The 15,267-nt window shown below is 35.9% G+C and overlaps 2 protein-coding genes across 3 annotated transcripts in view; one reads left to right on the top strand and one right to left on the bottom strand.

Annotated features, from left to right (window-relative positions):
- LOC123319447 (dopamine receptor 2) overlaps positions 1–15,267 on the bottom strand; it is a 150,311-nt gene that overhangs the window by 100,746 nt on the left and 34,298 nt on the right. The window lies entirely within an intron of this gene.
- Positions 4,875–13,809, top strand: LOC123319453. The gene is made up of 6 exons (XM_044906439.1): positions 4,875–5,132; positions 6,167–6,380; positions 12,463–12,569; positions 12,623–12,853; positions 13,531–13,581; positions 13,638–13,809. The coding sequence occupies exons 1-6, from the start codon at positions 5,084–5,086 to the stop codon at positions 13,775–13,777; spliced, it is 792 nt and encodes a 263-aa protein (XP_044762374.1). The 5' UTR covers positions 4,875–5,083; the 3' UTR covers positions 13,778–13,809.

Below are 15,267 nucleotides of genomic sequence, written 5' to 3'. Positions count from 1 at the left end.
ATGAAATGCATATGATGCAGTGGTTGGAAATGAGTATCGCCTGAAGGAATTAACAGATAAATTCAGGAATGTTAAATTCTTCAACAAAAATCATCTTGCATCAATACAAGTAAAAGGAATTGACGGAAGTTTCAAGTCAAGATGAACTTTATCTTTGAACGAAAATTTTACATGAATAACAATTAACAAGACAACTGGCGCGTATTTCTGGCTGTTCATCTCAATACATTGATATAATAAAAATAATTAGTTATTTATTGGTACCTTAAGACAATTACAATGTATAGGACAAGTCAAATAAAAAATAGAAAAATCAATTTTCGGGAACTTATTCTACGATGACATTCATCAAAAATCCTGTAGTAAACTTTTCGCATTTATTCACTCAAACAGAAAATTCTCAAATGGCACCACTTTTTTGTGTCCCCCAATAGAAGGAGATTCTTTGTCATCCCCTTCATTCACAATCTTTCTGATTGTGGAAATATTCAGCTTAAATATAAGTCGTTTGGATTCAGATGAAACATTATATAAATTCTTTTACATTGAATATTTTCGCTACCTTCTGACGTATTGTGGATTTTAGAATATCAGGGTATAACTACTTGAATGAGCGGACCTGAATTCTAAATAGTACTTCCTGAAACCCTGTCTCTTTTTTCAATCACTTTCGGCATTTTCGTAATAAAAACTGATATTAGTTGTGGCAACGGCGTTATGACATTAACGACATTTCATGAGTGCCAACCTTACTCCGTTCTAGTTACAAAAACTTGAGAAAATTATTTCATGGCCAACCGACTGCTAAAATAAATGTGAATGGAGTATGGTCATTTTAAATTTTCATAATGAGCTGGAAACCTGACACCTGACAAGTTTTTCCAAGCATTAATCGTCATATGAACCGTTTCATTAAACGAGATAAATTCCTTAAACGCATTTTTTTCCATGGAGATTCTATGCTTCAACGTCGCTTTAGAGCTTAAACGAAGTTTAATCAAACTGTGTATACGGCCATAAATATACCATTTCATGCTTGGGAATAAGTATTAAATTGATATGGCCGATACTTGATGAAAATCCATAATTGAAGTTGAAACAGATTACACGTTTTTCACAAAATGAGTTTTTTAAACCATGACGCGTTCAGAGAATTATGAACAATGAAAAAATTTCATATTTTATTGATGCGACAGATTCCCAAAATGAAGGTCATATCGTGTTTTATAGAAGGTTGTAAAATATCACGATCGATACTGAAGGTCTATCGAAGCCCTCATATATGACAAGATTTAGGTTGCCGAAAGATATGAAACAATGCCGATATAAAAATAGATTTTGTCGTTTGTCGCCTAATCAAACACCAAAGTTCATGGGAAAGTTCAAGAAATTAATCAACTTCGTTTTCTGGTTCTGATGGAGATTTCAAGATGGCAAAAGGGGAAAGCCTTCACTTCGAAATTATCCATAGTGTGAGAAGCACCATGTTTTGTTGTACATACACAGGCATGGAAAACTTAAATGAAATTCTTTCATGATGTTCCCTGATGATTAATTTTGTATACTAAGATCAGATTGAAAATATCTTTATCGAAAAGTATCGCTAGAATCTCAAACGAAACACGTTATTATACGAAAAATACCAAGAGATTAGTCTCTTGAGAGCTAGGAGATTAAAAATCATAATATCCAATGACGAAATTTCGAAAAAAACTCATTCTTTTATTGCACAGTTTCAGTTGTGAAATTCTTACGGTATAGGCACCCAAAAAAGTCTCAGATTCGCTGATATACACAGTGTATCAGATTGGCTGTGACAACCTTGATTATTTCTTCACGTTATTAAGAAATTTCACATCAAAAGGCGCACCATTTTTATGAAGCAAGAAATAGGATGTTTGAACAAGATTTATGTTCACTATCACGAAATCGGAATGTGTACAACAAATGAAATGCATAAATCTGGGTGCCCAAACAAAAAACACATTAATTCTCAATTTCATAAATATCATTACGACTTTTCTACACCGCTGTGTACTTTGGTGCAGATACATCTTTCCCGATCGGTATCCCCAAAGTTTTCCTAACTATTGATTGCTTTTCCGATACATAAAGAATGATAAATAGAAGTATGGGACGTCCAGCTCGCCCACATATTCTTTCTAGGTCAAGGTTTTTCCCTTCGTATTTTGGGAATTAACTTTTGGACTGCTGAAGCGAAGTTTTATTTCATGTATCTACAACTACCTACGACTGTTGGATGGTCTTTTGGACTGACAGTATCGTGCTCAATTGTTGAGGTGGGTATGACATCGATTAGCACCATTAGTTGATTTAATGGGTTTTGACCTAGAGGTTTTACTCCCTTACTATTGAATCTTAGTTGTTGAAGGTAACCTTTTTGTTTCATTTAGAACAAAACCTGGTAAGAATACGAGGACTGTTTTTTAAAGTAGAATCATATATATATCGAATAAATTTTGGTTATTTTAATGACCTCAATGGCTTTCCAAGTTTTAGCATCCCACCTACATAGGTAATGGAAATCTTATAGTATATCGTATATTCCTACTGAACAGCGTTATTTCTTGGTCTACTTCCACAAAAAAAGGCATTTTACGTATTGATTCCCGAATGAAAATTCGACTTTTCTTGAAGACAAATATTTCTTGTCCGAAGACACTTTTCGTCCGTAAACACTTTTAGTCCGTTGTGGTCACAACAAAAAGCCATTTGCAGGCTCGACTAAAATAAGTATTTCATTCAATGAAATTTGCTACAAAAAAATACAACTCAAGAAGTTTATGTGACGTGAAACTGTCTCTCTGAGATTTTTAAAAATGTCAATTATGACCATAAGAATAATCTCAATGAGAAGCCAGACAATTTATATTCATATTTCCGAGATATTGTCCGATGTAGAAGTCTGTCATAGACATTACCTTGAAATTTTTCCATGCCCCAAAATTGCAGCTGGCAAGCTATGTTGAACAATGATCAATTTCTGCAAACAACAATTTTTATTCCTTCTGCACCAGATTTGGTAGAAAAAACCCTCAAATATATACACTGCGGTAAAAAATTAACGCAAATTTATTCTACAACTGAAGGTGTTCTCAATGATAATTATTTTCATCAGAATTATGCATGCATATGTTATCCACTTTCAACGGTTTTCTTCAATACAGATTTTTTTTCCCAGCAGGAATAAAAAAAAAGATATTATCAGATTTTGAATGTCAGTTGTTCTCGATCAATGTCCGAAGAGCAGGACAGGGTACAGTGGGTACACCACGGGTAACAACTGCCATTCAAGAACGTTACTTAAGAGTTTCTTCGTTGAGACAACGGTTTGCAACCGCTCGACTCCTTCAAATTCAGCTTGAGCAAACTCATGAGGTGCAAATTAGCACTCAGACAATAAGAAATCGCCTCAGAGAATATGATTTAAGGCCTCGTATCGCGGAAAGAGGCCCAGCTCTTACCCCACCCCATCAAAGGGCGCGTTTGGATTTTGCAAGAGAGCATATCCCTTGGGAAGAGGCCGATTGGGAAAGAGTTCTCTTCACAGATGAGTCTAGATTCTGCCTCTACCATTGTGATCGACGTTCCCTTGTATACAGACGTCCACATGAAAGATATGTTCAGTGCAATTTCCTGAATACTACTGGTTTCGGGGGAGGATTGATTATGGTATGGGGTGGAATATCTTTGACTGCTCGCACAGACCTTGTGGTCGTTGATAATGGAGCTATGAATGTTGATAAGTATATAGGGAACATTCTTGAAGAGCATGTAGTGCCATTTGCCCCATACATTGGTGAAAATTTCATTTTCATGGACGATAATGCCAGACCCCATCGTGCGCGCATCGTTCAGGATTACCTTGAAGAGGTTGAAGTCTCTCGAATGGAATGACCAGCAAGAAGTCCAGATCTCAATCCGATTGAGCAGGTTTGGGACAACCTCAATAGAAGGCTGAGAAGTTCAGAAAATCATCCAGCTACTCTTAATGACTTAGGAATCCAACTCGGAGAAATCTGGGAAGGATTAGATCAGAACATTTTAAGATCACTCATTTTGAGTATGAACCGTCGTTGCCGAGCTGAAATTAACGCAAGGGGTGGAAATACCAAGTATTAAATCACTTATCAGCATTTCAGTATTTTGAAAATTGTTCATTTCTCTTCTTTCACATAAGATTCGGTGGAATCCTGAATTTTTCTTCCATTTAATGTGTCTTGTTTCGTTCAAAACCTTTCCGAGAGAACATAAAAATTAAGTTATAAAGTCAATGTAGAGTTAACTTTCATTAAAATTGAGATTTTCAGAATGTGCGTTAATTTTTTTGCGCAGTGTATAAACGTATGCGTATGAAGAGATTACTTACTGCAGAATGACTGCCGATGCCATTTTTAATTACTGATATAAATGAAAATGAATCAATTAGGGTGCTTTATCTCTGTCACTTTATATCTTTCGTATAATAACATAATATATAGAGTGAGTAAAACAAAATTCATATCTTCTGCTCGAACAGATCGATATTTATTTTGAATTACACATTTTCTCGTGTAAAATAGAGGAGTGTGTCATGTTAGTTTTTTTAACGGTGACCTTAACTTCTGTGCCAGAAATTGTAATGGCAATTTACATAAGACTTGCGTTATTCAAAAAATAAATTGACCGAGTCGAGTATTCTTAAACAAAATAGTTGATACCGAAGAGATAAATTTAATGCTTCACTTTATTCATCTAACTGAAGGCGCGATTCATTTATTATTATGTGCATTGCTTTCTGCTCACTCAGTACGTTGGGATAATTATTTTATGCATTCCTATAACAAATTTCCTCATGCGCACATTAAATTTCGGTTGCCCGATGTAGGTGAATACAGATTTTTCACTTCTCGTCTTTAAGTTACTCAATCTGAGGTAGCTCAGATTCAATGTCAAGAATAATATAGTGTGGGTGTCACTTGTACTTGAAATACCTGATCAAGATTCTCGTCAGGTTGGTAAATAAGCAACTACGACAAGTAAGAAGATTCCATATTCGTTGTTGACTATTCGATATTGAACCATGAAGAGTGTTTTGTTGGGGTTGTGTTTGATCTACACTATCATCAGAGGTACGTTACTCGTCACACCTTCCTAATAGTCTCACTGAATTACGAATTACATTTCGTTTTGAAAAACGTTGTAAAAGTTTCCTAAATATTCCAAATTTCACTACCACGAAAGTAGAAATTTATATCATCAGAAGGGAGTTTTTATGTTTTTTTTTATGTTATTGTGTAACTTATACAGAAACGGCATCTTGAAGCTATAAGCGATATTCTGAAAGAGCCACTCTTCTAGTAATAAATTCCGAAATTTCATGGACCTCAGCTCAACCGTTTGGTCTTGACGAATTTTCAGGTGACCCCATCTTTTCCGGTATTTTTCGAAGGTCAATTTTTAACCTAGAGCTGAAAATGGTACATATTCCGAAAAAGCAATGTTATCTTCATTGGAAATAATAAAACTGAAATAAAATGGTCCATTAAATTTCCGAATCTGTGCACGCTGAGAACCGTTTAGTATATTTCTAGTTGTTCGTAAAAGTAATCAATAGGAACATAAAAAAATATGCCTTAGTCCCGTGACGTTGAGTTTCTTATCTGATATGACCTCTTCATTTCTTGCCGCCGTTCACCAGACAATTTTTTCTCGGGAATATGTCAAAGCGGAATATTTGTCTCATTCAGTCAGGATCTATTCATCAAAGTGAATAAACTGAGAAGCCAACTTGTCTGAGACTTTTTTATTTTTCTGCTCGAGAAAGTGAGAATGTTTTGAAGTCGAAGTTAGAAGTTAAACTTAGGGCATGACATCAAAGAAATATAAGAAATAAAATATGAGTAATGATATACTGTGCGTTAGGAAGTCTCCTCCACCTGATTAAAATTTTGTTTCTTATATCACATGCAATTTTCATACAATTCTTATCAATTCGTTTTCCTTTCTGGACACTCTGCTTGTTTCCAACTATAAATTTCACTGAAACGTTCCTTGGACCCTTCCAATTATCTTACTGATTAATCTATTCAAAAAAGACAGGATGATGAATTAATGAATCATAATTTTGAAATTCTACCCTTCTATATTTTCTGAATTTTTTTAGGTGGTAGTGCTGTTGAACCTTTAGGATCGTACTTATATAAGGAACTGGGATGTACGGAAAATAGCGACTCCAACATAGTCCGCTATGATTGTCCAGATTTCCTTCCCAAAAATGGAAGTTGCATCTTCAAGAAGAGTTTGATTAATGTTGGCGATAATATAGACCGCGAACTATTGAAGGGCAGTTGCCACGCTGATTGCCGATGTGTTTCTGAGTAAGTTTTTTGTTGCTTGATAAAAACTCAGGATATTCTTAACCCTCATAAGAGATCACACAAAGAAAAGAACAGGTGAGTGTAGACTAGTACCGGTAGATTCGGATGATTTGGGACAGTCCTTTAACTTGGGACAATTACCCTCCTTGCAGATTTCTTTATTTCTTACCATTCATCAGTGAAGGGACAAACTTATAAGATTGTGTAGTGTTTTTTTTGGTTAGTTTAACAATTAATTCCTGTTGAGTTTGCCGTGACCGGAGCGTTTGAATTTACAGGCAAAATTAAGAAATTTGGGAGACTAAAAGCGCGTTTTTTTATGACCCTTATACTTCCTAGTGTCCTGTACATGAGTTTCATTTTGTGCATGTGTAATTATACGTGGGACATTGGGATATAAGATATGTCATGAAACAAGGTTGTTCACAAATCAAACGCCAACACGGATCTCATTCATTTATTTTCATTCATAGGGTGAATTGGGACAATGCAGAATAGATACAAGCGGCGCATTGGCAGCAGGAGATATGCCAATTTTTCGCAGGATATTATTATTCACGTTATTTCCACAAAGAAACCACCAAAGAATGAAAGAAATCAAAGTTCCCTTGTTTTGTTTAGTTTTTTTACATTTGAGTTGCAATATATTTACTTTCGCTGTAATAGCGGTTTATCATTTAATTTCCTTACCGAATTTCAACTACACTGCGCAAAAAAATTAAAGCACATTCTGAAAATCTCAATTTTAATGAAAGTAAACTCTACATTGACTTTATAACTTATTTTTTATGTTCTCTCGGAAAGGTTTTGAACGAAACAAGACACATTAAATGGAAGAAAAATTCAGGATTACACGGAATCGTATGTGAAAGAAGAGAAATGAACAATTTTCAAAATACTGAAATGCTGATAGGTGATTTAATACTTGGTATTTCCACCCCTTGCGTTAATTACAGCTCGGCAACGACGGTTCATACTCAAAATGAGTGATCTTAAAATGTTCTGATCTAATCCTTCCCAGATTTCTCCGAGTTGGATTCCTAAGTCATTAAGAGTAGCTGGATGATTTTCTGAATTCTCAGCCTTCTATTGAGGTTGTCCCAAACCTGCTCAATCGGATTGACATCTGGACTTCTTGCTGGCCATTCCATTCGAGAGACTTCAACCTCTTCAAGGTACTCCTGAACGATGCGCGCACGATGGGGTCTGGCATTATCGTCCATAAAAATGAAATTTTCACCAATGTATGGGGCAAATGGCACTACATGCTCTTCAAGAATGTTCCTTATATACTTATCAGCATTCATAGCTCCATCATCAACGACCACTAGGTCTGTGCGAGCAGTCAAAGATATTCCACCCCATACCATAATCGATCCTCCCCCGAAACCAGTAGTATTCAGGTAATTGCACTGAGCATATCTTTCATATGGACGTGTATACAAGGGAACGTCTACAATGGTAGAGGCATAATCTAGACTCATCAGTGAAGAGAACTCTTTCCCAATCGGCCTCTTCCCAATGGATATGCTATCTCGCAAAATCCAAACGCGCCCTTCGATGGACTGGGGTAAGAGCTGGGCCTCTTGCCGCGACACGAGGCCTTAAATCATATTCTCTGAGGCGATTTCTTATTGTCTGAGTGCTAATTTGCACCTCATGAGTTTGCTCAAGCTGAATTTGAAGGAGACGAGAGGTTGCAAACCGTTGTCTCAACGAAGAAACTCTCAATTAACGTTCTTGAATGGCAGTTGTTACCTGCAACATTCTGGACACACTTGTATGGGAAACTCCAAACCTTTCTGCAATTCTTGTGTATGTCCACCGTTCTTCTCGCAAAACTACCGCTTGGGCACATTCCTCTTGGGTCAAATTGCGTGTTTCGCGTTGCATAGCGATCGAGTATAGAAAAATCAAACGGAAGAAAAACTATTGATCACTAGAATTGATCGAGAACAAATGATTTCAGAATGGAGCCAATACATTCAAAATCTGATAATATCATCTTTTTTTATTCCTGCTGGTAAAAAAACATCTGTATTGAAGAAAACCGTGAAAGTGGATAACATATGCATGCATAATTCTGATAAAAATAATTATCATTGAGAACACCTTCAGTTGTAGAATAAATTTGAGATTTCCATAATGTGCGTTAATTTTTTTGCGCAGTGTATATAATCACAAATTCTAATTATTCAAAACTATACATCGTCCCAATTCACCTATATCATTTGAGAGTTGAGAAATAAATAGGTAGATTTTAACTTGTGTCCCAAGCCTCCCAAATCGGTGGGTGACCTCTAAGTCCCAAGTCACCCGAATCTACGGTAGAGGGCTTCCTTCAATATCAGTACATTGTATCGATACATTCACATTAATAGGTACTAAGTTAGGGGCAACTTTTGTCAGATAATTTAGCTACAGCCAGAATTCCTAAAAATGATTGCATCTATCAGCTGATAAATCCGAAAACTACTATTTTTCACAAATCATTCCTCTAACGAACTGGCAAATTATGTCTTCCTCCAGTAGGTCGTGGAATAATTTAAACTTCCTATCAAATTTGTCCACAAAATTCTACTGCCTTCCTCAGAAACTGAATCATTAGTAGTCGTAAACGATACTGCAACTTCAATCCACGATCTTGTCCCTTCCTCTCCATTCGATAGAATAAAACCATAAAACGTGACTCTCGTCTCTGGAATACGCTTTCATGCAGTCGTGCACTCGTAATTAGGGCCAGAGATAATCCCCCAAATACCCATCAAATGTAATTTTGTATTTCAATTTGAAGCGGGAGCAAACTAACATGCTTAAATTATTCATAAATGTTTCTTAGATGTGGAGGTTTTGCCGCCTTAGAATTGAGCCAATTTGTTGAATTCGTTGGAAGTTTTCGAGGTTTAGATTGGGGGCAGAAATGAATGTTGAGAAGTTAGTTCATTGGGGTTTTTAGGAGGCCATATCTGATTCATGTTCTGAGTTCAAGTAGGTATCTTGACTCTGAAATTTGAGCAAGTCCATTTGTGTCAGAAACTATATTTGTTTGTGATGAAATTACAGTCGTAATTAGAGGTAAAACTTGAGTTTGTTCCGGTATCTGAGATATTTCTAATTTCTAATACTCCCAGCCTAATTTCCAGACACTGAGCTCTATTGGAATAAATTCATCATGACCTCTCTTCAAAAAGGTACATACCGAACTCAGCTTCATAATATACGTGGTGTTTTCAAGGGTGAGGCTTTCTTTTGACAGAAGGAAGAACTCATCAAAATAAGTCGTTCAACCAAAAATTGTCTATATAAAATATCAAAGATGGCTGAGATACAACCCCTAGAAATTCGACAAAATTTCATAGAATTTCAAGTACGGGACTGTGGAAGGTGACTCCGGCATCGCAAAAACGAAAAAAAACATAAACTTATTGCTGGACAATGAATGGTTCAGTACCAAGTTCATCGGATTAGATGCATCAGGTCACTTTTGAGAGAATCATAATTGTTGTATCGAGCAATTTAGGGTGAAAAAAAATTTAGGAAATCGAGGTAGTTTCTGGAAAGTGCTAATGTTAGTAATGTTGAAAAAGTGCTATGATGTTTCGCCATTTCATCCAATTTTACGACGATTATTAGAATGTTCGAACAAGAAGATTCTGATGCCTATTGTGAAAAAATTCGTGAATATTTCAGACGAATTTTATTGGTTAGATTTTGAAGTACTTACCTATTATTCTATTTTTTACACTTGTGTCCTAAGTCTCTACTGTCAGTTGGTATCGAAATGAGCCATTTCATAAAACCGTGTAAATTATTAAAAAATAATGAGAACAATTCGGCAATCCTAAGTTTCCATTTTCATTACCACGTAAATATCGAACGAGGCAATATCCTGAACGAAATAACACAGTCTAATCGATAAGTTTTTTCCATTGATTTGCGATATTTCAGCTAACAAACGGTCTAGGGTCATATTAGGATCAATTTCAGTAATCATTTTCAATTTTTTTTTTCAACTTTGTCATTTTGAAAGTTTTGTATAGGTGATTTTTGGTAAAACACTTTTGACCAGTTCTACCTTCTGTTGAATAAAAAGCCTCACCTTCCAATACACCCTGTATAAAAAGAAATCACCATTTTATTGAAACAAGATTCGATGAAATAACTGGTGATACAGGAAATCATTTACCTTCTTATGTGTAAGTCCACTGTAGGTATCGTTAGAGTTGCTCTGTTCACAAAAAGTAAGGTTGCTATTAAGAAAAGCTATCCTTTCCCTAATATGTACCTAGAGGTGCATAATAGGTTGAATAATTTGAAATGAACATGACAATCTAGTAAATACCGAATTTACTTATTTTGTGCTCTACTTTTCATTCAGTCTGTTCAACTATACCCCATTCACTTTTATTTTAGCAGTCGGATGGCCATGAAAATTTGACACATTTCACTCTGTATAGTACGAAAATGTGGGATTATGACGCTTGTCAAAACATTTTTGGGTTTTGAATCAACGCTATGTTGCCCGTTCTACGTAAAAGTTTCTGTTATTACGTATTTTATCACAATGTCGAATTTCTTCGGAAAATATGTGACGAACATGATTGAAGTTTATACAAACTGATTGAATGCATACCAAATCCACTTATTTGCATGGAAAATACAAGCGATCAGTATAATATCATAATATGCACTAGCTTGAGGAGAGTTGATGTTCGTCATCTTCTTTCTCTCTTCTTTTCTCTTAACGTTTGAATACGTTACATCAGTTGTAGATTTCAAAAATATTAACCCGAAGATGAAATGCATATGTTGCAGTGGTTGGGAATGGGTATCTTCCGAAGGAATTAACAGATAATTACAAGAATGTTAAATTCTTCAACAAAAATTATCTTGCATCAATATAAGTAAAAGGAATTAAAGGAAGTTTCAATCAAGATGAACTTCACCTTCGAACAAAAATTTCACATGAATAAACAATTAGCAGGATAACTGTCGCGTATTTGTGGCTGTTCATCTTAATGCAGATAATATTGATATAATGAATAACCGGTACTTATTGGTACCTTAAGACATTTACAATGTATAGGACAAGTCAAATGAAAAATAGAAAAATCAATTTCCGGGAACATATTCTACGATGACATTCGTCTGTAGTAAACTTATCGCATTAATTCAGTCAAACATAAAATTCTCAAACGCCACCACTTTTTTGGGTCTCCCAATAGAAGGAAATTCTTTGTCATCCTCTTCAGCCACAATCTTTCTGATTATGGGAATATTCAGCTGAAATACAAGTCGTTTAGATTCAGATGAAACATTATATAAATTCTTTCACATTGATAATGTTCGCTACCGTCTGACGTATTGTGGATTTTAGAATATCAGGGTATAACAATTTGAATGAGAGGACCTGAATTCTAAATAGCACTTCCTGTAACCCTGTCTCTTTTTTCAATAACTTTCGGCATTTCCGTAATATCAATAGATATGAGTTGTGTCAACGGCGTTATGACATTAACGACATTTCATGAGTGCCAACCTTACTCCGTTCTAGTTACAAAAACTTGAGAAAATTATTTCATGGCCAACCGAATACTGAAATAAATGTGAATGCAGTATAGGTAGTAGTGGAAATTCGATTTAAGCTCTAATAAAATAATAAACTAGCTTATGGAAAAAAAACCAAACGTCCGCACTTTCTCTATGAAACTTAGGACCAATTTTACCAAACTGTGATCAACTCCGCTTAACTCAAACTCAGATTAAAATTCAAACAAACTGTTCCTAAAATTGACATCTGCTTTGTCTGTGAAGAGAAATGAGGAGGGTAAAGAATCCACAAAACATAGAGATACTCCATTTTAACTACAGTTAAGATAAGACCGACATAAATTGGCGAGTTTAGTTTAGTTTCCTTAATGCCAGTCTAATCTCGGTTTATATCCTCAATTTCCCCTCAGTTCCTTATATTAGCAAGACCTTTATTTGTAATCAAACTTATTTTCACATATTTCATAGGACACAACTCTATCTTGTGGTATCGTGATATGAAACAAACGTTTTTAATCCATTATTTTTCCAGCGGGAGTATTATCTGCGCACAATACGACTGTTTCGAAAGATTGAAATCAGGATGTTCGCATTTCAAGTACAGCCTGGACAGTTGCTGTCCAGTTGACTCCGTGTGTGGTAAGCGTGAAAGTAATTCATTCATGCAAATTTCCGCATTTCCCGCTTTGCAGGACCGATTGCGAAATGCGAAATAGAGGGGGCTTCGTACCAGGAGGGCAACACCGTGTTTTTGAAAAACAAATGTGAAGTTTGCGTATGCGATGTAGGTTTCGAAATGAAGGCCCCTTTCTGTCAGCCGAGGAAATGTTACGATCAAGCTACATTCCCGGAAATGTTCGAGAATAATGGCGCACCAGCCTTCTTCAAAGACGAGAACTGTTGTCCAAATACTTGGGTGTCAGGTGAGTTCAGTCTACGCATAGGACATTCATGAAAAACAGAATGCAGGATTTTTACTGACAATTTGGTCGGATGCTTTATCGTTTTAATTTATTTTCAACCATGTTTGGCTTTTGAAAAAAGGTTGGGGATAATCTACTCGTAATTCATGTATGTAAGAAATAAAAACGCAGCTTCGTTCTTGGATGAAACTCTTTATTCACAAAAATAAGATGGCTTAAGGTTTTCTAGCACGTGGCGATGCTCTAACAGAGGATCGGGTAAAATGTGTACCACGCTCGTCGGTTAGGCTTAGGCAAGGAATCACAAGGAATGGTGTCCCAGACCTATGCGACGACAAAGTACAAATACGTTACATTAGAGCCATAGAGAAAGGGAAGAGTGCATTGGAGCATAGAGTGCACTGAGCATAGGTTCAGTACTCTTCTTTCTTTGACATTCAGTCTCCGGATATTACCATTATATCATAAAGGGGGTCGAAGTTATCAATTGACTTTGTTCATTAATTAAAGAGAATGTGATGAAACTAATAACGACCAGAAAGGGTTTACTTTATTTATCACAAATGGAATTTTTTACCTTATTAGGGTATTTAACTCTGCATATTAGTATCTTCTGACATTAATCTTCTTGTATACCTATATAATTATTTCCTGAAAATGACATTCATTTTTTCCAGACGAAGGCCAATCTATATCGAAAATGAGCAAAGACACTGTTTCTGAAGATGGTGAGTTTTTACTTCATAACCCTGCTAATCCATATTTTACATCCCTTCTTTCGTAGGATACTCATGTAACTTCGGGAAGAGGAAAGTGCCTGTAGGTTATGGCTTCGAAACCAAGATTAAACCGTATGGAACAGAAGTTCCTTTGATTTGTGAATGTAATATGCCTCCGTTTATGATTTGCAAAGAGAAAATTTGATCAGTTCAGTAAATAACTTCATACCAAGTGTATCTACGGTCTCCTTCATATTAGGTATAATTTAATTTCCTTCTATGCTCAATAAATAGATTTTCAATGAAATATTTGTTTGATAATCTACATAAGCCTCCTCATCTCCTTCAGTGAAATTATGGATGCCAATAAACAACACCAACTCAACTTATTCGTGAATAAATAGTCAGTTCCCAAGGTGCTAGGCATTGCAAAAAGATCGCACATTATAATACTCTTGACGAATACTTATAGCACTATGTACCGCTTCATTGAACAAAGATTCAATTCTGAAACCGTCTTAATTTCATGGACATTCTGTGCATATCTAAATATGATTTAGTTGATTTATAAAACGATGCATACGGCCATAACTATGAGTAATAAGTAATAAGGACACCATTTTTGACAAAATGATATCACTCATTCGTTCATTCATTGCTGTAATCCGTTACCGGGAATAAATCCACAAAAAGATTAAAAAAAAGTGCGAACAGACTTTTTCTTAGGGCTAATTGCGACTGTGTGCTCTCCTGTGACTGAAGAAACCCAACCGTGACCTACAGATCCTTCCACACTCCAGGCATGGATAGTCACCAACCAGATCTGGCCGCCGCTGTATTCTTCTCGAGTCTCCATTATAGCTATGGACTAAAGACCTCCACTGTGACCTGTCTAACACTATTTGTTCCCAGTTATGATTGGCATTAACTGATTATAGGAATTGATGTAGTATATCCTTAAACCGCTTATACTGACCTCCTGGTTTCCGGGCTCCCTCAGTTCAATCAATAGTCACAAGAATGGTAAATGTCATAGATAGCAAAAGAGTTTCGATGGTACCTAATGAGGATTCATCAGTATTGTCACCTCATATATTAGATATATTTGGTTCCTTGGCAAGCCAGCTCTTTACACTTGCATACTATGTGTTGAGATGTTTCTTCCATCATACTTACAACCTTCACGTGTCATCTTCTGATACACGAAGTGGTACCTTCAGCAGTTTTCTGGTGTTCCCTATAGTTTTGTTACATTTCTTACCAACCATTTTTCGACTTCTGACTTATTTTGGCAATTTCCAAGCTCGCAAAAGAGTTCAGTTCCAAGAGGTGTTAAACTCAAGGTCCATCTGCTTTTTTATCTCCTTCTACACCACAATGGGTGACACTGTAGACTGTAGAGTCACCTTATCACCTCCAGCCAGTTACTTGATGATGTTGCAGCATTCCTGCTTATGAGATTACAGCTCCTATTATTTTACAGAGACATAGAGATCCCTAATTTTGGTGCACATACCTTAATGTTTATAACTTTGTCTGATTTTGATCCATTAGAATATTTTATGTTTTTATGGTAACTTCCCATACCACTGCTGTTCAACTATACTTTCCGAAGACTTCTGAGTGTGAACCAAAACAAAGCTAATGTAATTGCTTCAAGCAGACTGAATTTTCTTACATGTAAGCGAAGGAGTG

Source organism: Coccinella septempunctata, chromosome 8 (genome assembly GCF_907165205.1).
Source record: "Coccinella septempunctata chromosome 8, icCocSept1.1, whole genome shotgun sequence".
In the NCBI taxonomy this organism is placed as follows: Eukaryota; Metazoa; Arthropoda; class Insecta; order Coleoptera; family Coccinellidae; genus Coccinella; species Coccinella septempunctata.
Note: the sequence above shows the minus strand (reverse complement) of the source record. Positions and strands in the feature narration are given on the sequence as shown.

Bases quoted from the DNA above. Each gene is read 5' to 3' on its own strand.
- LOC123319453 (XM_044906439.1), top strand. From the start codon at position 5,084: ATGAAGAGTGTTTTGTTGGGGTTGTGTTTGATCTACACTATCATCAGA. The intron at 6,381-12,462 runs GTAAGTTTTTTG...TTATTTTTCCAG, and splicing joins GATTGCCGATGTGTTTCTGA to CGGGAGTATTATCTGCGCAC. The intron at 12,570-12,622 runs GTAAGCGTGAAA...CCCGCTTTGCAG, and splicing joins TCCAGTTGACTCCGTGTGTG to GACCGATTGCGAAATGCGAA.